This window comes from Microcaecilia unicolor, chromosome 2, assembly GCF_901765095.1.
Source record: "Microcaecilia unicolor chromosome 2, aMicUni1.1, whole genome shotgun sequence".
NCBI classification, from domain to species: domain Eukaryota; kingdom Metazoa; phylum Chordata; class Amphibia; order Gymnophiona; family Siphonopidae; genus Microcaecilia; species Microcaecilia unicolor.
Window position 1 is genome coordinate 511,039,462 of NC_044032.1, and position 25,366 is coordinate 511,064,827.

At 44.9% G+C, this 25,366-nt stretch overlaps 1 protein-coding gene across 1 annotated transcript in view; it reads right to left on the bottom strand.

Annotated features, from left to right (window-relative positions):
* PROM1 (prominin 1) overlaps positions 1–25,366 on the bottom strand; it is a 330,624-nt gene that overhangs the window by 213,413 nt on the left and 91,845 nt on the right. The window contains exon 8 of the mRNA XM_030191212.1: positions 6,681–6,755. Within this exon, the coding sequence (XP_030047072.1) occupies positions 6,681–6,755 (75 nt within the window). The remainder of the gene's footprint in view (positions 1–6,680; positions 6,756–25,366) is intronic.

The window sequence follows — 25,366 nt, forward strand, 5'->3', positions numbered from 1 at the left end:
TAGATTACGAGCCAGTTCAACAGCACGTTTATCCTTGCCAGTTTGGTCATCCATAATGCTCATCAGATGACGTAGCACAAGAGCCCGATAATGTTGTTTGAAATTGGCTATTATGCCCTGATCCATAAGTTGGATCAGAGAGGTAGTGTTTGGTGGCAGGACGACCACCTTGACGTTAGATAGCCTGACATCATCACTGTGTGCAGCACAATTATCACAAAGCAACAAAATCTGACGCTTTTGTGCCCGCATTCTAGTGTTTACCTTCTTTAGCCACTGCTTCCAAATTCCCCCGTCATCCATGAATTTGCATTAGCCTCGTATGACACAGGAAGTTGCTTAACTTTCTTGAAGCAACGGGGCTGTTTGCTCTTTCCAATGACAACGGGTTCCAACTTCTCACTCCCATCCATATTGCAGCAAAGGAGGATCGTCAGTTGGTCCTTCGACATTTTACCTCCAGTAGTTTCGGCATGTTTGAATGCAAGTGTTCCATCAGGAATTGCTCGCCAGTAGAGACCGTTTTCGTTAGCACTGAAAATGTCACGAGGTGCAAACTCGTTCAAGATGGTAGGAAGAACTGAAACAACCCAATTTTCAACACCAAAGTCATCAGCGTCTTGTTTCTCACCATGCTGTTTCTTGAATTTTAAGCTGCTCCTCTCCTTCCATCTTTCCAACCATCCAACAGTGGCTTTGAATTCAGTTAGTCCAAGACTTTCAGTTAGCTTTCTCCATAAGCAGTGGACCACTGACAGGAAACTGTCTGCTCCAGATTCGAGAAAACCATCGAAGAAGAGCATCTTCTACCTCAGACAGGATAGACTATGCAGGTCTTTATCTGTTATCAGAGATTAAATTATACATTGCATATGCTGGCTTGAGAATGAGGTTCATGCTTGTTATGGCATACATATATATACCCAAAGCCTCTGAATTCCCTATGAGAGGCAGATTTGTAGGGCTACAGAACAAGTTTTGTTTTTTTTTAGGGTCCCGAGGGCTTAGGGGGAAGGGAGGAGACTTTCCGCCAAGGCCTATATTACTGTTGCACAGCAGGTTAAAAAAATAAAAACAAAAAACACTCAACAGCTGTGCGTTCAGTTTGTTTTCCAAGGTTTTTTTTAACAATCAAAACCAAAGTTAACCCCCCCCCCCACCAAAAAAAAAAACCAACAAAGAAAACCTCCACAGAACACAGTGAGATAAACAAATCCAACTACACTCACAATGTTGAGCAACTTCAACTTGGAAAAGAAACCTCAGAGCTTACAATCTAATTAGGACAGACAAACAGGACAAATAAGAGATATTGCGCCAAACCACTCCGAGAAAAATTGCACTGGCTTCCAATTAAGGAACGCATCGTATTCAAAATATGCACGACAGTGCATAAAATCATCTACGGCGAGGCACCGGGATACATGACAGAGAAACACCATAAAATCAGCACGATCATACCTAAACCTCCACTACCCAAGCAGCAAAGGACTCAAATACAAATCCACTTACGCATCCAACTTTTCCTACCTGAGCGCACAACTGTGGAACGCACTACCAAAAGCAGTAAAAACCACACTCGACCACTTGAATTTCCGGAAAGCACTACAAACAGAACTGTTCAGAAGGGTATACCCCTCCGACCCTACATAAAAAACCTGGACATTTGCGACACAACGTAACCAAAGATCGCAACGGACATATACTATCTCTTCCTTTCCCTAACGATGTCCTCACCAACTGTCTTTACCATACATGTATCTCACTCTACCATAATATCACCTTGATATTACTCACACTTTGTATTTGTTCACACGGGAATCGGTCAACGCCGATTACGGTACCATGTAAGCCACACTGAGCCTGCAAAGAGGTAGGAAAATGTGGGCTACAAATTAAACAAATAATAAATAATAATAATTAAAAGTGAGGATGATAAATTAAGGATTCTGAACAAGTGAATAAGGGTTAGGAGTTAAAAGCAGCATCAAAAAGGTAGGCTTTTAGGTGTCGCCACACATCAAGGATAATTCTACAACTCTGCATCCAGAAATAGGCATCCTGGTAGGAGTCTACTTTACAAAGGAATATAGGAGCATACTTTCCTTTTTATAATACTAGTGAATTGGGTAGTTACATGCATATGTGCTTAGGCGCAAGTACTTACAACAGCCATAGAACTGGCATTTATTTGTGCACCTACATTCCAGTGATGTGTGCATAACTTATTACACAGTTACATGCATAACTTACAGTATTCTCGTGAAGAGCTGGTATGGCTGAATGCATGACACAAGCATAGAGGTCTAGAACATTTTCCACTCAAAAGAGTCCAAGGTTCTAGCTTATCTAACTGGGGGGCGCCGAAGCATAGTCTCTAGAAATCCTGGCTCTGTTGATGGCAGATTCTATCACCATGGAATGATGAGGCATCTGCGGCTTATCAAAACCAGGTGTGTTGTGGACCTAGTACATAGAATCAATCTTCTAAGGTAGTACTGGGACAGACTCAGCAAGAAGTTGGCTCCTGCCTCAACTCCATCGAAGCTTCCTCCACCGACATCGAGGGAGTACCGACTTGGGTGGCAGTCAACACCAGCGTCGGAGGCCACACTGAAGGCTGCAGGCCAAGTGGGGCCACAACAGCAGGCAGTGTAGGCAGAAGAACCCCACAATGCCGATGCACACTGCTGCAATAAGCCATCCAGCATCTCAGGGAGCAAGGCCTGGATGCGCTCATCAAAGGCTGACACCAGGAAAGGCCGGGGAGCCGGCTCAGGGACAGGCTGGTGCTGGGATCGAGACGGGAGCTTGGTCCTAGCTGCTGGAAAACCAACGCATTGTCACCTCCTGATTGGAGGGGGAGCGGTCTTCCCGGTGCAGACACATCTCGGGTGCTGAATCCCTAGACATCCCGGAGCTCCCGGCATCGTGTGTCGAGGGCGGTTGATGCCTATGCTTCTTGGCCTTTGACTGAAGTCGATCATTGAGGCTCCTCAGTGCCGACAAAGACGCCAAATTCTCACATTGCCTCAGGGTCGAGTCTGATGCTGGGCAGTCCTGAGACCCCTGCACGGCATCAAGGTAGGTGGAGACCCACTCAATGCACCACTGCCAGCAGTGTCTACAGGTCTAGCAGCCATATGTACCGATGCTCCAGATGCCATTGCAGTACCCAACGTTGATGCTGAGGCTGAGGAATCAGACCTGGCTCCAAAAGTCCTCTCTAGTTGGGTCCGTTTCTTCATACAAAGACAGAGGACACAGTCGGGCCTTAAACACTGAAGAATAGGAGTCCTTACCAGAGATGGTCCAATTGCAGCAGGTACAGCGCTTAAAACCACTGGAAATTTTCGTGGACACAGAAGGAAAATGACGCTATGGTGCCAAAAAAAGGGGCATAACAACATAAGTGTTGCTATAGTGGGATAGACCAAAGATCCATCAAGCCTAGCATCCCTTTTCCAACAGTGCTAATCCAGATCACAAGTACCTGGCAAGATTCCAAAACAGTACAATACATTTTATGCTCCTTATCTTAGAAATAAGCAGTGGATTTTCCCAGTCCATTTTAATAATTTTTATTTTTGAATTTTCACACCTTTTTTAGTAGTTGTTCAAGATGAATTACATTCAGGAACACTTGGTATTTCCCTGTCCCAGGAGGGCTCACAATCTAAGTTTGTACCTGAGGCAATGGAGGGTTAAGTAACTTGCCCAAGATCACAAGAAGCAACATTGGGATTTGAACTGGGCACATCTGGATGTCAAGACCAGTGCACTAAGCACTAGGCCACTCCTCTACTCCATAATGGCTTATTTTTCTTTTAAGAAGATATCCAAACCTTTTTTAAACCTCGCTAAACTAACTGCTTTTACCATATTCTCTGGCAATGAATTCCAGAGTTTCATTACACGTTGAGTGAAGAAATATTTTCTCCAATTTGTTTTAAATTTACTACTCTGTAGCTTCATTATGTGCCCCCTAGTCTAGTATTTTTGGAAAAAGTAAACAAGTGATTCACATCTACCCGTTCCACTCCACTCATTATTTTATAGACCTCTATCATAGCCCCACCCCCCCCCCCCCCCATCTTTTCTCCAAGCTGAAGAGTCCTAGCCGCTTCAACCTTTCCTCATAGGGAAGTTGTCCCATCCCCATTATCATCACCCTTCTCTGTACCTTTTCTAATTCCACTATATCTTTTTTGAGATACGGTGACCAGAATTGCGCACATTATGCAACGTACAATCGCAACATGGAGAGATACAAAGGCATTATAACATCCTTGTTTTTATTTTCCATTTCTTCCTAATAATACCTAACATTCTATTTGCTTTCTTCGCCGCCACTGCACACTGAGAAGAGGGTTTCAAAGTATCGTCAACGATGACACCTAGATCCTTTTCCTGGTCCCTGACTCCTAAAGTGGAACCTTGCATCACGTAGCTATAGTTCAGGCTCCTCTTTCCCACATGCATCGCTTTGCACTTACTCACATTAAATGGCATCTGCCACTTGGATGCCCAGTCTCCCAGTCTCGTAAGGTCCGCTTGTAATTTTTCACAATCCTCTTGCGAATTAACAACTTTGAATAACCTTGTGTTGTCAGCAAATTTAATTACCTCACTAGTTACTCCCATCTCATTTATAAATATGTTAAAAAGCAGAGGTCCCAGCACAGACTCCTGGGGAACCCCACTAACTACCCTTCTCCATTGAGAATACTGACCATTTAACCCTACTCTCTGTTTTCTATCTGCTACCCAGTTTTTAATCCATAGTAGAACACTACCTCCTATCTCATGACTTTCCAATTTCCTCTGGAGTCTTTCATGAGGTACTTTATCAAATGCCTTTTGAAAATCCAGATACACCGTATCGACTGGCTCACCTTTATCCATACGTTTGTTCACCCCTTCAAAGAAATGTAGTAGATTGATGATGCAAGATTTCCCTTCACTAAATCCACGTTGGCTTTGTCTCATTAATCCATGCTTATGTATATGTTCTGTAATTTTGATCTTTATAATAGTCTCTACCAAGGCACCAAGAAAAAAAAAGACACGAGAGAATGCGGCCAGAGTCAAGGTCTAAAAATGGTCCAGTGACGCGGGAAAATAAAGGAAACATATAAGTGTGTGTGTGTGGGGGGGGGGGGGGGGGGGGGAAGCACTAAATACAATAAAGGAAGAGACAACCTGAACACTGGCACGCCAAAAATTGTGACCAAAAAAAAAAAATGCTGAAAGGCACTGAGGAAGCTCTTCAGTGTGAACATGCCTAAAGGTCAGCCACCCTTCACCATAGTAGAAAAACAATTGCAGTAACCGCGCTCTCACGGCGGGTGGGAAGGCACTCGCGCATGCGCAGTACAGCATACCTTGTGCTCCAGAGAAATTCTTTTAAAGATTGTTAAAAGCTCCGGACCGGTTTTGTGAGGATTGTGGCCTGCTTGTTCTCGGAGAAAGATATTGTTGCTCATTTATATATTTATTGAGATTCTGATTTTATGTACGTATGCTTGTTTTATAGATTTCACCAACATTTTATATACACCGGAAGCAGGCATCTGTTGAAGCATGGCCATGTCGAGTTTTATGTATTTTAATTGGCCTTTAATAAATTGGCTTCTTTTATTTTTGGTCTCTCTTTTTTTTTTTGTCAAAAAGCCCATTTCCATGGGTAAAATCTTGTTTTACCTGTGGAAATGGCTTCATTGCTTTCCCCAAGTCTATAGGGAGCACTTTCCTGGACAGAAATAAATGAAAATTCATACGCTAGCTGAAAATACAGTAAGAGACTTTCAAATTTCAGTTGAATCCATCCATAAACTGGGTACCCAATAAATGTGTTTGTATGAAAGGACAGACGTTGATGGCTAATATATGCTCTTCACTAATGAAATATGCCAAAATACACTGTAGGAAAGTGATCACTATTTGCAAGTGGGGGGTCACTTTGGCAAAAATGATGCAACTTGAGAGCTAGGACTATCATTGCATGAAGCAGCTAGTACTCTAAGGGCAGGGTGTCTCCCCGCCTCTGATGTGACCAGTCAGGCTGCTCATAGCAGCTAGTATAAATAAAATAAAGTCTGCTCCCCAAGCTTTCTCTCAGCCGCGCTCTCAGTACACAGGCTTTCTACCCTTTGCAGCCCATCTTTCCCCACTCTCTCTCACACTCCCTCCCTATCCTCCAACCTGTCTCCCGTACTCCCTCTTACTCCTGTTCATCTCCCCCACCATGATCTCTCCCCAGAAACTCTCACATGCACAGTCTCTTCCCTCCCAACCCATCTCATTCAATCACTACCCCTACTCGTCTGTCCCACCAGTTAGCCTTCACCAGCCAGTTTCCACTCCCATCCCCACCCTTCCCAGCCTACACTTATAGAGACTTGCTTCACACAACAGCTGTTCAATTTTCTTCCATCTCTGCTCGGCTCATAGTGAATCTGTGTGAACCACTATGCTGCTCTCACAGTTGTGTGAGAATAGTGTGGGGAGTTCAGGCACTGCAAAAATCAAACTTACTAAGAGAATGCTGTGCCAGGAGAAAACAGAACAGCTCTTCTAGAAGCAGCACCAGCTGCAAACCTCCAGAAGAGGTAGGGGAAGAAATATAGGGAGCATTTGGGTCTCACTGCTACAAGGGAATTATAAAGAAATATATTTACCTCCTGAACCAGACTACTGAGGTCTGTCTTGAGAACATCATTTACACTAGCAAGCTGAGGGTTCACATCAGGCAACTAGAGAAAAGAAAAAGCATGCTGATGTTAAACAAATATGGGATAATTCTCAAAATGTCAGCTAAAGTTGGGCGTCAAGATGATGCACACTAAACATTGATTCTAACACTGCATTAATCATTAATGCAGTGGCCTGAAAACCTGGGAACTGAGTTTGATTCCTGCTGCAGTCACTCAACCCTCCATTGCCCCAGCTATAAAATAAGTTTCTGCATATAATATGTAAACCACTTTGATTGTAACCATACAAAGGTATTATATAAAATGGTATCCCATCCTCAATTGTGCATGCAACTGCAGTTATAGAATACTATCGTAAGTCCACATTTATGTGCCTAACTTAAGTGCGAGCACTTACATAGAAGCAGTGATCCATGACCAAAAGGACCCCATAATCCTAGATCTCTGCCTCCCAGGATATAAAATTGTTCACTGGACCAGAAAGGAAAAGAGAAGTGGAGGTGTAGCACTAATTTATCGATCCCAGTTTATCATCGAAACCACCACAGAGTCCATAACACCCCAACTTGAAATTGCATCAATCAGAATCCACAGTAAAACCCTGCCTGATCACCTGAACTCCATCTTGTTCTACAGACCACCAGGAAATTGGAACAAAAGCCAGACTATCTTCACCAACTTCATTTCAAACACATGTGCGACCAACTCCAACATACTAATACTAGGAGATATTAACCTCCACCTAGAAGACCCAGCCTCCACTACTGCATGTGAATGTAAGGAATTCCTCCATTCATGGGATCTCACATGGCCACAAATGCAACCATCCCATGTCAAAGGACATATACTGGACCTAATCTCACACAAATTGTCAACAGAAATAACCAATGAAATCAATGACAGCCTGCCTAAACATCATAGACTCCTGGGCAAACTCATTCCAACTGAAACTGAACACTGAAAACACACACTGCCTCATCCTCTCATCTGAACATAACAAATACAAACCCACAACCATAAACACCCCAGAACACACCCTCCCTACCTCAGACAGCCTAAAAATACTCGGCATCATAATCAAATGCAACCTTACCCTTGAGAACCAAGTAAACTCCGTAATAAAGAAAATGTTTTACTCAATGTGGAAACTCAAACGAACAAAACCTTTCTTCCCAATGGAAATTTTTCGAAACCTAATACAATCAATGGTCCTAAGCCATACAGACTACAACAATGGAATATATGCGGGATGTAAAGAACAACTCGCAAAAAAACTCCAGACCGCCCAAAACACAGCTGTCAGGCTGATATTTGGTAAAACATGCTTCGAAAGCGCCAAACCCCTCCAAGAAAAGCTACACTAGCTCCCAATCAAAGAACAGATCATCTTCAAAATCGGCACCTTGATCCATAACATTATCTATGGCGAAGTCCCAGGATACATGACAGACCTCATAGATCTACCAACCAGAAACAGAATCGGATCATCATGATCATACCTAAACCTACATTACCCAAATTGCAAAGGACTGAAATACAAAACAACTTATGCATTCAGCTTCCTTGTCATCAAGCAGATGAAGCCATTACGTATGGGTTGTGTCCATCAACCAGCAGGGGGAGATAGAGAGCACTCAACTTTTCTCAGTGCCTCATGGCCAGCTAGCTCCACTGCCTCTTCAGTATTCTCTATCTCCCCAAGCAGGGTGGCAGCAGCTTCTTCGAGCTCCATCAAAAATCTGCCTGGGGGTGGCTCCTGGCTTGCCAGTTGTTAGCCGGGGTGTTAGAGGCTATAGCAGCTTCACTTTGAAGGCACATAGGTCAGCCCTTTCCCTGCCTTACCCATGCCCCTGTGGATGTGGACATATTAGCTTGCTTTTCCCTGTCCTTTCCCACTCAGTGGATGCAGGCACATTGGTTCGCCTTTCCCTGCCTTTCCCACTTATCTGAGCCTCCGGAGTGTTTTTATTTACCTCTTTTGCCTCTGCTTTCCTCACAGCGTTAAAAAAAAAAAATTAAAGTTGTGTTGCGTTTTAGCGCAGCGATCTTGGAAAAGAGGTTTTTTTCATAGTAACATAGTAGATGACAGCAGAAAAAGACCTGCATGGTCCATCCAGTCTGCCCATGACAAACTCATATGTGTATACCTTACCTTGAATTTGTACCTGTCCTTTTCAGGGCACAGACCATATAAGTCTGCCCAGCAGTATTTCCCGCCTCCCAACCACCAGTCCCGCCTCCCATCACCGGCTCTGGTACAGACCGTATAAGTCTGCCCTCCCCTATCCTCGCCTCCCAACCACCACCCCCTCTTCCCCCCAACTGCTCCGCCACCCTTCAGCTTCTTCTGCAGGACCGGAGCTGTGATACTCGGTCTAGTGAGTTAAGAGTGTTTTCTGACTCCTCCGGGATGGGCCCGCGATCGGGACATTTTTGGCGTGAACCGCCATTTTTTAATTTTACCGCCGTTTTCGGCGATGGCTGCGGAGACTGTAAAGCGCTGTTCTAAATATGGCAAGCGCAAATCAGCAGCGGGGCTCTGTAATTCGTGCTGTACATACGATAGAGCCGGCCCGAGCATGGCGAGCGGCGATCTTTCGCGCTCTGAGCTGGCAGCGGACGCCATTTTGGATTTTCCACATGGTGCGGCCTCTGTTGCGACAGAGAGCCATGAATCCGGGTGGGGGGGGGGGTCCTCTGAGTGAGGCTAATAATAGAGCTGATAGCCCTGGGCAGGATCCGGGCGGTCAGGGAGCGGTTTTCTCCCCTGATTTTGTTTTAATGCTGCATAGGGCATACATGCTTAAAAGAGCTCTTTCACAGGGATCTTCGGACCCCCCCCCCCCCCCCCCCCCCCCCGGTGGATCCTGGCCTTTTGGAGTTGGCTTTGCCTGTTTCCTATCCTCCTGATAAACGCAGAAGTGCGCCAGCCCCCTCCTCGTTTCCTGTCATCAGAGGAAGACTTTCCCTCTTTTTCGAGGAGTGGGCCAAAATCTCTGCAGATCAGTGGGTCTTGGACCTGATCAGAGACGGATACCGAATAGAATTCGATGCTCCGGTGAGAGATGTGTTTGTGGAGTCCCGATGCGGTTCTGCCGCCAAATGGGCGGCGGTAGAGGAGACTCTGCACAGTCTGTGCCAGATAGGGGCTGTGACCCCGGTGCCTCCCGCCGAAAAAGGTCTAGGCCGCTACTCCATTTACTTTGTGGTGCCACGAAAAGGCGGGTCTTTTCACCCGATCCTGGACTTAAAAGAGCTAAACAAGTCCTTAAGAGTGCGGCATTTTCACATGGAAACCCTGTGCTCCGTCGTTGCGGCGGTACAGCCAGGAGAGTTTCTCATGTCTCTGGACCTGAAAGAAGCTTACTTGCACATACCAATTTGGCCCCCGCACTAGAAGTTTCTGCGGTTTGCGGTGTTGGGAAAACATTTCCAGTTTCGGGCCTTGCCTTTTGGCCTCGCCACAGCTCCCCGAACCTTCTCCAAGGTAATGGTGGTAGTAGCTGCCTTTCTCAGGCGAGAGGGTATCTGGGTTCATCTGTACCTAGATGACTGGCTAATCAGAGCAGACTCAGAAAAAGAGAGTCATCTAGCTACAGCCAGAGTGGTTTCAGTCCTTCAATCTCTGGGCTGGGTCATCAATATGGCCAAAAGTTACCTGACTCCCTCGCAATCTCTAGAATATTTGGGGGCCAAGTTCGACACAGCCTTGGGCTATGTGTTTCTTCTCGAGCAAAGGCGGTGCAAGCTTCAGAATCAGGTCCGTCTGCTCCTGAGGATGCCCCGCCCGCGAGCTTGGGACATTGTCCAACTGTTGGGATCGATGACGGCCACCTTGGAAGTGGTGCCATGGGCGAGAGCGCACCTGAGACCTCTACAGTATTCTCTACTTCAACGATGGTCTCCAGCATCTCAGGATTATCAGTGCAGATTTTCTTGGCTCCCTGCGGCCCGCCTCAGTATGGCTCTCGGACAGCATGTTGCGGCGGGGAATGCCGCTGGCACTCCCCGATTGGTGCCTAGTGGTGACAGATGCCAGCCTGAAGGGCTGGGGCGCTCATTGCCAGGGGAAGCATGCCCAGGGTCTGTGGACACCCGACGAGTCGGAGTGGTCTATCAACCGCCTGGAGTTGAAAGCGGTGTTTCTGGCTCTTCTGGCCTTTCAAGTGACCCTGGAAGGATTGGCGGTCCGAGTGATGTCAGACAACACGACAGCAGTGGTCTACATAAATCGACAAGGCGGCACTCAGTGCAGAGCTCTAGCCGCGCAGGCCGAACAAATTTGCCACTGGGCCGAGCTGGATCTACAGTCCCTGTCAGCAGCTCACATTGCAGGTCGGAGCAACGTGCAAGCCGACTATCTAAGCAGGCATCAGATCGATCCAGTGGAGTGGGAACTAGCAGACGATGTATTCCTGCAGATATGTGCCAAATGGGGCAAGCCAGTGATGGATCTTATGGCGACCAGTTTCAATGCCAAAGTCCTGTGCTTCTTCAGCAGATGGAGGGATCCTCGCTCTGCCGGGTTAGATGCCTTGGCTCAACCCTGGCCCCTGGGCTTACTGTATGTTTTCCCTCTGTGGCCCTTGATAGGGCGAGTGCTCCTGCGGATTCGGCTGCATCCAGGAGAAGTGGTGATCATCGCCCCGGATTGGCCCAGGAGGCCTTGGTATGCGGACCTCCGACAGATGCTGTTGGAGGCTCCCTTTCCGTTACCTCTGGTTCCACACCTGTTGTCACAGGGTCCGGTGGCCATGGAGGACGCCTGCTGCTTTGGTCTTATGGCATGGCGATTGAGAGGGCGCAATTGAGAGATAAAGGCTACTCAAATAAGGTAATTTCCACTCTCCTGCAGGCCCGTAAGCGCTCCACTTCCGTGGCTTATGCCAGGATTTGGCTCCAGTTTGAAGTCTGGTGTGTTTCAAGAACGCTTTCTCCGTTGCGGGCTCCTGTCTCGCCGATTCTGGACTTTTTGCAGGATGATGTACACAAAGGCTTGGCCCTGCGGGTGCAAGTGGTAGCATTGGCCTCCCTGCGTGGCAAGGTTGAAGGCGTGTCCTTAGCTGCTCATCCAGATGTGGCACGGTTTCTTAGAGGGGTGCTTCAGCTCCGTCCTCCCGTGCGGGCACCTTGTCCAGCTTGGAACCTGGGGTTAGTATTGAAGGCTCTTCAGGGGGCTCCCTTTGAACCGCTTCGGCTTGCTTCAGAGAAAGATTTGACACTGAAGGCCGTCTTTTTAGTGGCCATTACCACGGCGAGATGGGTGTCAGAGCTCCAGGCGCTGTCCTGTAGAGACCCTTTTCTGCAATTCTCAGAGTCAGGGGTCACGGTTCGGACCGTGCCTTCCTTCATGCCTAAGGTGGTTTCAGCGTTTCACCTAAACCAGCCGTTTTTCTTCCCTCCTTTGTTGAGGAGGAGTTTCCAGGTTCACTTGGGCAGTTGCACCTTTTGGATGTGCGCAGGACTCTGTTGCAGTTTCTGCGAATTACAAATTCTTTCAGAACCTCTGATCATCTTTTTGTGCTGTTTGCAGGTCCTCGCAGAGGGTCTTCAGCGTCTAAAGCCACTATTGCCCGTTGGCTCAAAGAAGCTATCTTTTCAGCATATCTGCTGTCTGGCCGGGCTCCGCCTGAAGCCTTTAAGGCACATTCCACAAGAGCAATTTCCTCTTCCTGGGCTGGAGCACTATTTCTTCATGAGATTTGCAGTGCTGCAACATGGGCTTCTAAGCTCTCTTTCGCCCAACATTACAAGCTGGATGTGGCTGCCAGGAAGGATGCGCGTTTTGGAGCACATGTGCTAGCGCGTGGTGTGGCTTGTTCCCATCCTATTTAAGGATTGCTTTGTTACATCCCATATGTAATGGCTTCATCTGCTTGATGACAAGGAAGGGAAAATTAGGTTCTTACCATGATAATTTTCTTTCCTTTAGTCATAGCAGATGAAGCCATGAGCCCTCCCTGTATGATTGTCTGTATTGCAGTGATTCTGATTTTAGGTGCTGTTCCTGTTTCCTGAAGTTATATTCCTTCCTTGGGGAGTCGGAAAACAGTCTTCAGGATTCTTGTTACAGTTATAGGAGGATGAGTTCATTCCCTCCAGTTCATGTTTTGGGAGAATGAGTTTATTCCCTCCAGGAGGATGCAAGTATTCCCTCCGTTTATACAAAGTGGAGGACGAGTTTATTCCCTCCAGGAGGATGAGTTCATTCCCTCCTTTTTTGAGTTCATGCCTTTGTTAAGGGGCCATCGTTCGCTGTGAGGAAAGTTCATGTTATTCCCATTGCGGTTTGCCATACTGCTTTGGAAGCTTCAAATACTGAAGAGGCAGTGGAGCTAGCTGGCCATGAGGCACTGAAAAAAGTTGAGTGCTCTCTATCTCCCCCTGCTGGTTGATGGACACAACCCAAACGTAATGGCTTCATCTGCTATGACTAAAGGAAAGAAAATTATCATGGTAAGAACCTAATTTTCCCTTCTCCTACCTAAGCGCACAACTATGGAATGGACTCCCAAAAGCTGTGAAAACAATCCATGACCATCTAAACTTCAGGAAATTACTAAAAACCACCTTCTTCAAAAAGGCTTACCTCACCGTTCCAATGTAAATCCCCACACCCAGCAACACAACATAACCAATGATTGTACTGGACAATATACAATCTTCATCCCTTCCATCATCACAGTGCCTCATACACACCTAACTCACTTCGACTACAATACAACCTATATTTGTTATCAACCCACTGGCGAACGCCTTTACGGTACTATGTAAGCCACAATGAGCCTGCAAATAGGTGGGAAAATGTGGGGTACAAATGTAACAAATAAATAAATAAATAGACCAGAACCTAATAATAACAGATACTAAATGGACGGAAATACCATGGACTGATCACTATAAACTAAATTTATCACTAAAATGGCGGAAGAAGGGCTCTTACCACGCAGAAGAACACATAACTTATAGCACCAGAGGCCAAATAGACCCAGAAACATTCTGGCTACAGATATACAATAACGAATGGTCAGCACAAACGGACTCCATACAGTACCTCACAGAATGGAATAAAAGATGCAGAAGCATACTAGACGAAATAGCACCCTTACGAACAAGAACATCACGCAGGCATAACTCTATACCATGGTTTAATGATGATCTGAAAAAACTAAAAACTGAATCCAGTAAACTCGAATGAGCATGGAAAAAAAAATAAAAGATGAACACACACTTAATGCATGGAAACAGATACAAAGAAAATACAAATATGCAATAAGCCAAAAGGTCATACTACAAAACTAAAATAAAACTTTTCAATCAGCTGTTCTCATTGAAGATCTTAGAAAGTGAGCGAGTCGTGGAGTGGTCGGATAACGGAGCGGACTTCGACTGCCATTTTCACCATGCAAGGCCAATTTGATCTTTCCGGATGGTTTACATCTACTCCAGCCCAACAGTTCAGCCTCAGCCTACTCCAAAGTTTCTAAATATCATCTGCAGTCCTTCCTAACAACATTTCCTGGGACCATTTTAGACTCTCTTCCCTTTCCCTTTTTTTTTTCTTCTCTTCCTTCTATCCTCTCAATTTTAATTGTAACCGTTTCACCACTGGTCTGGCGCTAGCCTAATCAGTACTTTGTAAGCCACTTTGAGCCTGCTAACATTTGGGAAAAATGTGGGATATAAATGTGCTAAAATAAATAAATAAATAAAAATAGGGCCTGACAAACTCGCTAATTACTTCAATGAAAAAATTACAAATTTACGCAAAACGCTATCTCAGAACAACACTGACACCGAAAACTTCATTAATGGTTTGGATCCTAACCCTGGAGTATACCCAGCAAACCAAACTTGGTCAAACTTCACGCTCATCAACATCGAAACAGTCACTCAGGTGATTAAAAGGTTCTCCAGCACCCACTGCAAACTGGATACCTGCCCCAGCTACCTACTAAAATCTGCCCCTGATCGCTTCATAACAGACCTCACACATCCCACATAAACTACATGCTCCAACAATGCCTCTTCCCTGAGGAATATGGCAATATCCTGCTCACCCCAATCCCAAAAGATACCAAGAAAAATCATCCAAACTTGCCAACTACCGCCCAGTTGCGTCTATCCCATTGGTAGTTAAACTGATGGAGAGCATGGTGACCAAACAGATTACTGACTACATGGACAAGTTCTCAATATTACATGAATCACAATCGGGATTCCGCCCCGTCCACAGTACCGAAACTAGTCACGCTCCTGGCTAAATTCAAGCAGGAAATAGCTATAGGTAAAGCATACCTCTTCTCCAATTTGACATGTCGAGCGCATTCGACATGGTAAATCACAATATACTACTAAGACTTTTAGACTACTTCGGAATTGGTGGGAATATACTTAACTGGATCAAGGGTTTCCTAACCGCTAGAACATACCAAGTGAAATCGAACCTAAACATATCACCACCTTGGAAGGCAGACTGTGGAGTGCCTCAAGGATCACCATTATCACCAACACGTTTCAACATAATGATGATTCCACTGGCCAAGTCCTTATCAAAGCAAGGCCTCAACCCGTTCATCTACGCAGACGATGTCACAATATACATCCCCTTCAGACATGATTTAACAGAAATCAATAATAAAATCAAACTCGGCCTGAACTTCATGAACTCATGGGCAAACTCTTTTTTTCAATTGAAATTGAACACTGAAAAAACACATTGCCTCATCTTATCATCTCAACACAATACGTACAAACCCATAACTTTATTCACCCCAGAACACACCCTCCCTATCTCAGACAGCCTGAAAATACTCGGCATTACAATTGACCAGAACCTCACACTCGAGAGCCAAGTTAACTCTGCAACAAAGACAATGTTCCACTCAATGTGGAAACTCAAATGTGTAAAACCTTTCTTCCCGAGGGAAATATTTCGCAACCTAATATAATCAATGGTTCTATGCCATGAAGACTGCTGCAAAGGAATCTATGTGGGATGCAAAGAACAACTCACTAAGAAACTCCAGACTGCTCAAAATACAGCAGCCAGGCTGATTGGTAAATCCCGATTTGAAAGCGCCAAACCCCTCTGAGAAAAATTGCACTGGCTTCCAATCAAAGAACATATTACCTTCAAAATTTGCACCCTGATCCACAAAATCATCTATGGCCAAGTCCCAGGATACATGACAGACCTCATAGACCTACCAATCAGAAACATAACCAGATCATCTCGAACATACTTAAACCTCCACTACCCAAATTGTAAAGGACTTAAATACAAAGCAACCTACGCATCCAGCTTCTTCTACATAAGTACACAACTATGGAACGTATTGCCAAAAACTGTGAAAACAATCTACGACCACATAAACTTCAGGAAATCACTGGAAACCAATCTTTTCAAAAAGGCATACACCACCGACCCAACATAAATACCTACACTCTGCAACACAGAATAACCAAAGCTCGTAATGGACACTATCCACCTTATAATTGAAAGAGAAAAACACCTAGATTTTGACCCAAATCGGGAGATAGACGTTTATCTCACAAAAACGAATAAATCGGTATAATGGAAAGCCGATTTTGGACGTTTTCAACTGCACTCCATCGCGGAAGCGTACAAAGTTGACGGGAGTGTGTCGGAGGCGTGGCGAAGGTGGAACTGGGGCGTGGTTATCGGCCGAGGAGAGATGGACGCCTTTCGCCGATAATGGAAAAAAAGTATGCGTTTATAGCTAGAATTTAGGGCACTGCTCCTGGACCCTGTTTTTTCCACGAATAAGGCCCCAAAAAGGGCCCTAAATGACCAGATTACCCCCAGAGGGAATCGGGGATGACCTCCCCTGACTCCCCCAGTGGTCACTAACCCCCTCCCACCACAAAAAATGATGTTTCACAACTTTTTATTTTCACCCTCAAATGTCATACCCACCTCCCTGGCAGCAGTATGCAGGTCCCTGGAGCAGTTGTTAGGGGGTGCAGTGGACTTCAGGCAGGTGGACCCAGGCCCATCCCCCCCCTACCTGTTACAATTGTGCTGCTTAATGCTTAGTCGTCCAACCCCCCCAAACCCACTGTACCCACATGTAGGTGCCCCCCCTTCACCCCTTAGGGCTATAGTAATGGTGTAGACTTGTGGGCAGTGGGTTTTGAGGGGGATTTGGGGGGCTCAACACACAAGGGAAGGGTGCTATGCACCTGGGAGCTCTTTTACCTTTTTTTTTTGTTTTTGTAAACATGCCGGTTGGTGTCCTGGCATGTGAGGGGGACCAGTGCACTACGAATCCTGGCCCCTCCCACGAACAAATGCCTTGGATTTATTCGTTTTTGAGCTGGGCGCTTTCATTTTCCATTATCACTGAAAAACAAAAACGCCCAGCTCACAAATTGTCGAATAAAACATGGACATCTATTTTTTTTCGAACATACGGTTCGGTCCGCCCCTTCACGGACCCGTTCTCGGAGATAAACGCCCATGGAGATAGACGTTTTCGTTCAATTATGCCCCTCTATATAACCTTTCCTCTCCTGATTCCCCATCATCCCTGAAACACATGTACCTATAATCGACCACAATATCACCTTTTGTTTCTCTACCGGACTCAGCGAATGCCTTTACGGTACAATGTAAGCCACATTGAGCCTGCAAATAGGTCAGAAAATGTGGGATACAAATGCAACAAATAAATAATAAAACTTTTACAAAACACCTGGCTTTTTCGAAGGGCTTTTCCTCCTGATTAAAATTTGGCTGTTTCACTCTGCCTCCCAATTTAATATTTCCCATGCCCACCCAACCCCCCCCCCTTTTCTTTTCCTAAGGTTTTTAAGAAATTGGAATAATTGTTTCATCTTTCCTGTCTGAATTTTGTAGTTCCTTTTCCTCACTTTCATGTATGTTTTTTTGTTTTGTAAACCACTGTGAACTACCAGTTAGGCATGGCGCTAAATCAAGGACTAATAAACCATAAACAATACTCTTGCTTCTCCCATTTCCCGTTCTGTGACGAGTACTAAACCCCAGCCTTGGCTGACCTCTAGAATCTGCTATGTACATTTCTGTGCCCAATCTGCTGCCCAGTATTTTGTTTCATGCAGATCTCTTATGTTTAAACATAACTAAATGGGCTAATGCAGTCCATTGCAGGCCCCCCGTAGTGATGCTACCAATTGTATTCAATACAAAAAGTGCTTTTCTGTTTTTATTTCTTCAGTGTTGCAGTACTTGCCATGTTTCAATTTTGGTATTCATATTTCCATTTTTCTAATTTCTGATCCCTGGTTCTATATTTGGTGAAGGCCTGTCTGTGTTTTGTGTGTGAAGAAGTCATTTAAAGTTATTTCATATGTTGCAGTAGTGGTGGGTGGGGAGACTGGGGGAGGGGGCCCCCTCCTTAATTTCTGTCCTGGGCCCCAGTCTGCCTAAAACCGGCCCTGCCTTGAGTTCAACCAAGTCACTTGCACCTCGCCTTCCCCCAGTCCATTCTTTCAACCCTCCAACTCTTGCCACCTTTTCTTCTTTTTCTGAAATCACTGAAGAGGAAACTGCATATTTTTTTTCCTCCCCCAAACTGACTACCTGTTCCTCTGATCCTATTTCCACTCATCTACTCAGTACTCTCTCTCCTACTGTCATCCCTTATATCTGTCATATCCAGTGCGTTTCTTCTAGAAAAAAAGGTGCCGGTACTCACATGTAAGGTCACTGTTCAGGGGTGGGCTGATCACTGAGAGGGACTCAACCCACAATAGCCAGCCCCCCTGCAACCAGTCACATAATCTATGACAAAGCAGAATTGGTGTCTAGAGCATAAGCTCGTTCATTAAAACTTGGAGTCCAAGGGTCAATTTTAGCAGACAATGGAAAAGGTGCCGGTACTCAGTACCCCCTCAAAAAAAGCACTGGTCATATCAATCTTTCATTTTCTACTACAACTGTTCCTGATGTCTTCAAACATGCCGTAGACACACCACAGCTCAAACACCCTTCCTTGGACCCTACCTGCCCTTCCAACTATTGCCCCATCTCCCTTTCTTATCCAAGCTACTTGAATGTGCTGTTGTCCTCTGCTGTCTTGAACTTTTTTATCTGTTTATTTATTCAACACAAAAGCAGTACAATATCCAATAAACAATATGCATAATCTTATACAGTATACATATGCTTTCTGTTTTTAACCCCATAGGAATCCCTCTCCCATTACAGTAATAGCCAGTTACAATTCAAGGTCTAGCTAGGATTGATATGGATGACCACTAGCGAAATAGCAAGATAACTTAATCTGCTGTTCTCCAGTTTCTATAAATGTCTCAAACTTTGTGGTGGGATACAATGCGACCATATTTATGAGCAATAAATTGTGACATCAAGCAATAATAATCCACTTTTTGAAAAACACTTTCTAATGGAGTAACCGCAGATTTCTTCCAAAGCAGAGCTTGCTGCTGTAAAAATATGAGTCATAAGCAAATGTATCTCTCATGGGATTCCAGGGGCCCTATGATGTAGTAGGCAGCAGTCGATGGGAAGAAAAGTATTCAGTTTATGAAGTAATGCTGTCCAGAAAGTTTTTATCACTGGGCAAAGCCACCATATATTTATGAAGGTTCCCTGCTCACCACAATTGCGTCAACACAGAGGTGATCCAGTCTTATAGATCCGAAACAGGCGCATGGGAGTATAATATCATTGGTAGAATATTTTATATCCATTTTCCACCAGAGGAGTGGCATAGACACTTTAAATAAATATTAATAGATTTTTTTCCCCATTGTTTGGGTTCATAAGATCTGGACAGTGCGTTTTCCCATTTGACAATATATGTCCGGATTTCCCATCTGTTAATAAAGCGTGATACAATCTAGAGATCCTTCCCTGTCCCCTGCCTGAGGATATAGCTAATTCTAATGATGTGTCTGCTAAGGACAGCTCATTCCTTGCCCTGTGCAGTATAAAGTCTCTTAATTGAAGATAATGAAACAGATCCCCCGAGAATAGGGCATATTCCTCCTGAAGTTCAGAGAAAGGAACAAGCTCCCCCCCTCTATCAATCTCTGTCCCAGAGTACATAGGGATTGTCTGGTCCAATGGGCATAAGTGGAATCCAGGAGTCCCGGCTGAAAATTGGAAGCATATTGTATAGGTGTGTGTGAATGGTATTGTCTATGTGCAAACAAATCGTAAGCAGATATTTATCCACTGGGATAGAGGAGCCACCAGCACACCATGCCACCCAGCTGTTAACGGTTTTAATTGTGTCAACAGCAGCCATGGAATGGCCCATAGGGGAATCCTGCCAAAGGCATATTTATCCATTCTAGTCCTGGAGTTGTCAATATTCCCCTGCCATATGGCTATAATCTGCATTAGGGCTGCCTGGTAATACAGTTCAAAATTGGGAACCCCCATTCCCCCATGGAGCTTCATCTGATATAAAGCGTGACATCCTACTCTAGAGGGTTTGCATTTCCAGATATAGGCAAAAGCCTTCTTCTTTAGGGACTGAAAGAAAGTCTTTGGAATGGGACTGCCTGGAACATATATAAAAGCTTCAGGAGAATTGTCATCTTGAGAGATGCCACCTGACCCAGCCATGAGATCTGCATACTGTCCCAACGGTCTAATTCTGTGAATAGCTCATGAAGCTTGGGTGGAAAATTCACCTTATGGATTCCTGCAATAGTCCTAATTAGTTTATGGAAGAGGTTCATCGACAATGTTTTTCTACTATTGTGGGGCACAGAAAACGAGTTACGTGCCCTATATGATTGGCTCAATACCTGCCACAGGAGTATACAGTTCATGATGGCCTCTTCGGATACTCAGATACACTTTTTAGACGTGAGCATTTTGTTAAACGATCGTACCTTCAACACTAAAGTATTCGTCAAACCGACAGACAGAAACACCATCTTGGAATATGGGAGCAGCCATCCGAGGTCATTAAGAGAGAGAATTCCTTTCTCGCAGATGCTGAGATTCAGACGCATATGCACCCGAGAGGAAGATTTCAAATCAAAGGCACAGGCATTTCAACAGAACCTGCAGGACCGGAATTATCCATCAAAGGTCCTGAAGCGGGCATACCTTAGAGCCAGGTACAACAATAGGGACCTCTTATTACAGAATAGGAAGCATATTCCACCTGAGGATCCCTTGATGGTGTTTGTGATGCGGTCTGCGCCAGGAGAAGCCACAGCCAATATCATCCACCGCCACTGGGATATCATGACAACACACCCTGTATTCAGCAACACGCACTTAAGGATGGCATATTCTTGCTCAAAGAATCTGAAAGAGATGTTGAGTCCAGCAGGAATGCCTCCCACCGTACAATCCAGTGAGAACATCTTACCTGGCCATTTAAAATGCAATAGACCCAACTGCACAACATGTACCATCACGATGCTGACGGATAAATTTGTCAATTACCTAGATAAAAAGACCTACAAACTGAGACAACACACCACCACCTGTCAATCCCAGAACGTAATTTATGTAGTAATTTGTCCCTGTAATAAAGTGTACGTAGGGAAAACAAGTAGAACATTACATGTACGGATAATGGAACATTGTTCACGCATTATGGCAAGAACACCAGGGGCGCTGCTGGTACAGCATTGTGTGTTGCATTCCCATGAGTTCATTGATATGAGATGTCTGGCGGTAGAACAAGTTCAACTAAGCAATCGAGGGGGTGATCTTAATAGAAAACTTTTGCAAAGGGAAGTTTTCTGGACCTATCTCCTTAAATCTCTGGAACCGGAGGGACTAAATAAGCATTTACACTGGGGATGTTATATTTGAGAATAATAGTTTCCTGTAGTTCCCCTCTGCATATCCGGTAATGGAGCCGATAAAAAGCGAGATCACCATGTTGAATAGTCACAGTTTTCATTCGGAGTGAGAAGGACGTAAGTAAGTGCCCGAGCTATAAGCAGCAGTTGTAAATGATACTTGAAGAATATGCTTGGAGAATTTTGTATTTTGCAAATAGATCTGCAATTAAGTCCTGATCCCCAGACGAAGCCCAGGCGAAACAGGGACCTGTCGGGGTCTGGAGAAGATATGTAACATGCAGATAAGTGACTGATTGATCGTCCTTCAGCACATGAGTGCTTTAAAATAGAAGATTGCATTTCTAAACATTTATGAACATTAGAGTGAAGAAACACGTATATAATTACAAAATTAAGAAAAATTATAACATTAACAAAAAATAGAGTACCACCTCATTTTTGAACTATAGGTGGCTGGGGGCCGTCAGTGATTATACAGAGCCACGAGAGCTTTGAATGTCCATGAACAAAAAAAAGAGTTTTTCAGGGCAAAGTGTGGTAATGAGACTTTCCCCCTTTCACTCAACGTGCAGTCTGAGGTGATACATACAACTGCGATTAACATATTGTGTTGAAGTTTGATACTTTGTGGAAACGTGAGCCAACCAGTTCTGTGAAGGAATTGGACAATGTTGGCACATTTAGACTGGCACTGGACAAAACTTCTGCATGAAGAATTCCCTTCCCTATTATTCAATACTTCTCTGTGAAAATAAAAAAGGCAAGTGCATTTCTATAATATACCACTACAATCCGCAAAACAAAAAGAACCAGGTTCCCACATGCCATCTTTTTCTTCTGATGTAGGCACAGGAAAAAAAAAGATTTTAAATGCTCCCAGGTTTCAACCTAATTCATGTTTAATGTGGGATATAAATGTCATTTAAGTAAATAGATAGAAACTCTGAAAGTTGAGCACCTGATTCTCATAACATGATGTCTGTTTCAGTGGCCCTTTACCAGGAGAAAAAAAAATCTCTGCATGAATATAACAGTGCGTGCAGTGTCTCTGACGGCATCTTTTTTTTTTTTTTTTTAAACAGTCTTTCTAAAGACTACCACGTTACGCCTGAAGGATTATCTTCAACGTTATTCTGCAATACTTTGCCTTAGAGTCAGCTGTGAGATCTTAAAAAGGTTTGTCATCATTATTGCCACGCAGCACTGTGCAAAGCAGACTACCACGTTACGCCTGAAGGATTATCTTCAACGTTATTCTGCAATACTTTGCCTTAGAGTCAGCTGTGAGATCTTAAAACAGTTTGTCATCATTATTGCCACACAGCACTGTGCAAAGCAGACTCCTGATGCAGGCCTGACAGCCGAAACACGACGTTGTGTTGAGTCTTCAAATTATTAATAAAATTGTTTACTAACGAACATCCTCCAGTTTCTGGTATCCTTGGTCGCTATCCCACTTCTTTTACACTAGGGTGTCCCTATAACCAGCCCCTCCAAATGAAACACTGATTACGATATATTATTACTCTACCTATAAAAAGGATCAGCGGCTTTGAAAACTAGAACATCACGTAGAAAGAACTCAATACCATGGTTTAACGAAGAATTGAAAAAGCTAAAAACACAAGTTAGAAGATTAGGACGAGCATGGAATAAAAAGACAACTGAACACTCAACGCTTGGAAACAACTACAAAGAAAATACAAATATTCCATTAGACAAACCAAAAGAACATATTACAAAACCCAAATTGGGTCAGATTACAAGGATACACATAAACTTTTTCAACTTGTGAACAAATTACTAGATACTACACCGGTTACCTCAAACAGCGCTGACACACCATCAGCAGACAATCTGGCCAAATACTTCAAAGTTACAACTTACGTTACCAATCAACACCATCGACTATGTCAAATTCCTCAACTGTTTAGACCCACGCCCTGATGAACACCCAATTGACCAAACCTGGACAAATTTTGACATATTCTCGGATGATACCATCTTTCGAGTGATTAAAAGGTTCGCCAAGTCTCATTGCAAACTAGACATATGCCCAAACAACCTTATAAAATCTGCCCTTCAACAATTTATATCAGACCTTACAACAAATCTGAATTACATGCTACAAAACGGACTCTTCCCTAAAGACAAAGGAAATATTTTACTCACCCCTATACCTAAGGGACTATACCTAAGGGACCCACCTATCCGTAAGTGGAAGTGACCCATTTAATAACGTGTTTCAGAACGTGTCAGAACCTGTAATTTGGCACAACAGGCCGCAGCTGATGGTGGGGGGGCCCAGGGCAAGCCTTGCTACCCCGGGCTGGTGGCAGGGTACCCAAGCCTGATGGTGTAAGATAGGCAGCTGGGATAGCTGCGCTTACAGTTGAGCGCCCTTGCTTTACGGCGGGGAGCTCTGTATACGATTGGTCAGTCTTGCTAATGATGGCGGACTGGGTTGGCTGTTAAGCTGGAAGGTTGATTGGCTTGGGTATACCCAGGGTTATGATGTTTGTATTTAAAATAAAGCTGCGGCCAAGTTGTACCATGTTAAGAAAATACCATGTGTCTTGTTATTATTCAATATCACGAATACCCTTTGGCACGAGGGGTCTCGGCTGCCTATGTTAAAGCAAGGCGCAGTGCTCCACCGGGTGCATGGAGCCACCATTAAGATGGTGCCGTGCCCCGGCGGGCATGTGCACTAATGCCAGGGGGTGCGAGCGGGGCGCGGTGGGCATGTTCCCGCCCCTCAGAGGCACCCCACTGGGAAGGGTGACGAGCAAAAGGGGTTTAAAACCCCTGGGTGGAGCCCGGACGTCCTAACCAACTATCGCCCAGTAGCATCTATCCCTCTGGTAACCAAATTAATGGAAGATATGGTTACCAAACAATTCACCGATTACTTAAATAAATTCTCAATTCTTCATGACTCCCAATCAGGATTCTGGTCCAATCACAGCACCGAAACAGTACTAATCACTCTCTTAAAAAAATTTAAACAAGCAATTGCTACGGGCAACAATATACTTCTCCTACAATTTGACATGTCTAGCGCATTTGACATGGTAAACCATAAAGCGAATGCTACATACCTGTAGAAGGTATTCTCCGAGGACAGCAGGCTGATTGTTCTCACTGATGGTGACGTCCACGGCAGCCCCTCCAATCGGAAACTTCACTAGCAAAGTCCTTTGCTAGCCCTCGCGCGCCCGCGCGCACCGCGCATGCGCGGCCGTCTTCCCGCCCGAAACCGGCTCGAGCCGGCCAGTCCAGTATGTAGCAAGACAATACACTTCAAGGGAAGACACAACTCCAAAGGGGAGGCGGGCGGGTTTGTGAGAACAATCAGCCTGCTGTCCTCGGAGAATACCTTCTACAGGTATGTAGCATTCGCTTTCTCCGAGGACAAGCAGGCTGCTTGTTCTCACTGATGGGGTATCCCTAGCCCCCAGGCTCACTCAAAACAACAACATTGGTCAATTGGGCCTCGCAACGGCGAGGACATAACTGAGATTGACCTAAAAAAAAATTACCAACTAACTGAGAGTGTAGCCTGGAACAGAACAAACAGGGCCCTCGGGGGGTGGAGTTGGATCCTAAAGCCCAAACAGGTTCTGAAGAACTGACTGCCCGAACCGACTGTCACGTCGGGTATCCTGCTGCAGGCAGTAATGAGATGTGAATGTGTGGACAGATGACCACGTCGCAGCTTTGCAAATTTCCTCCATGGTGGCTGACTTCAAGTGGGCTACCGACGCTGCCATGGCTCTAACATTATGAGCCGTGACATGACCCTCAAGAGCCAGCCCAGCCTGGGCGTAAGTGAAGGAAAT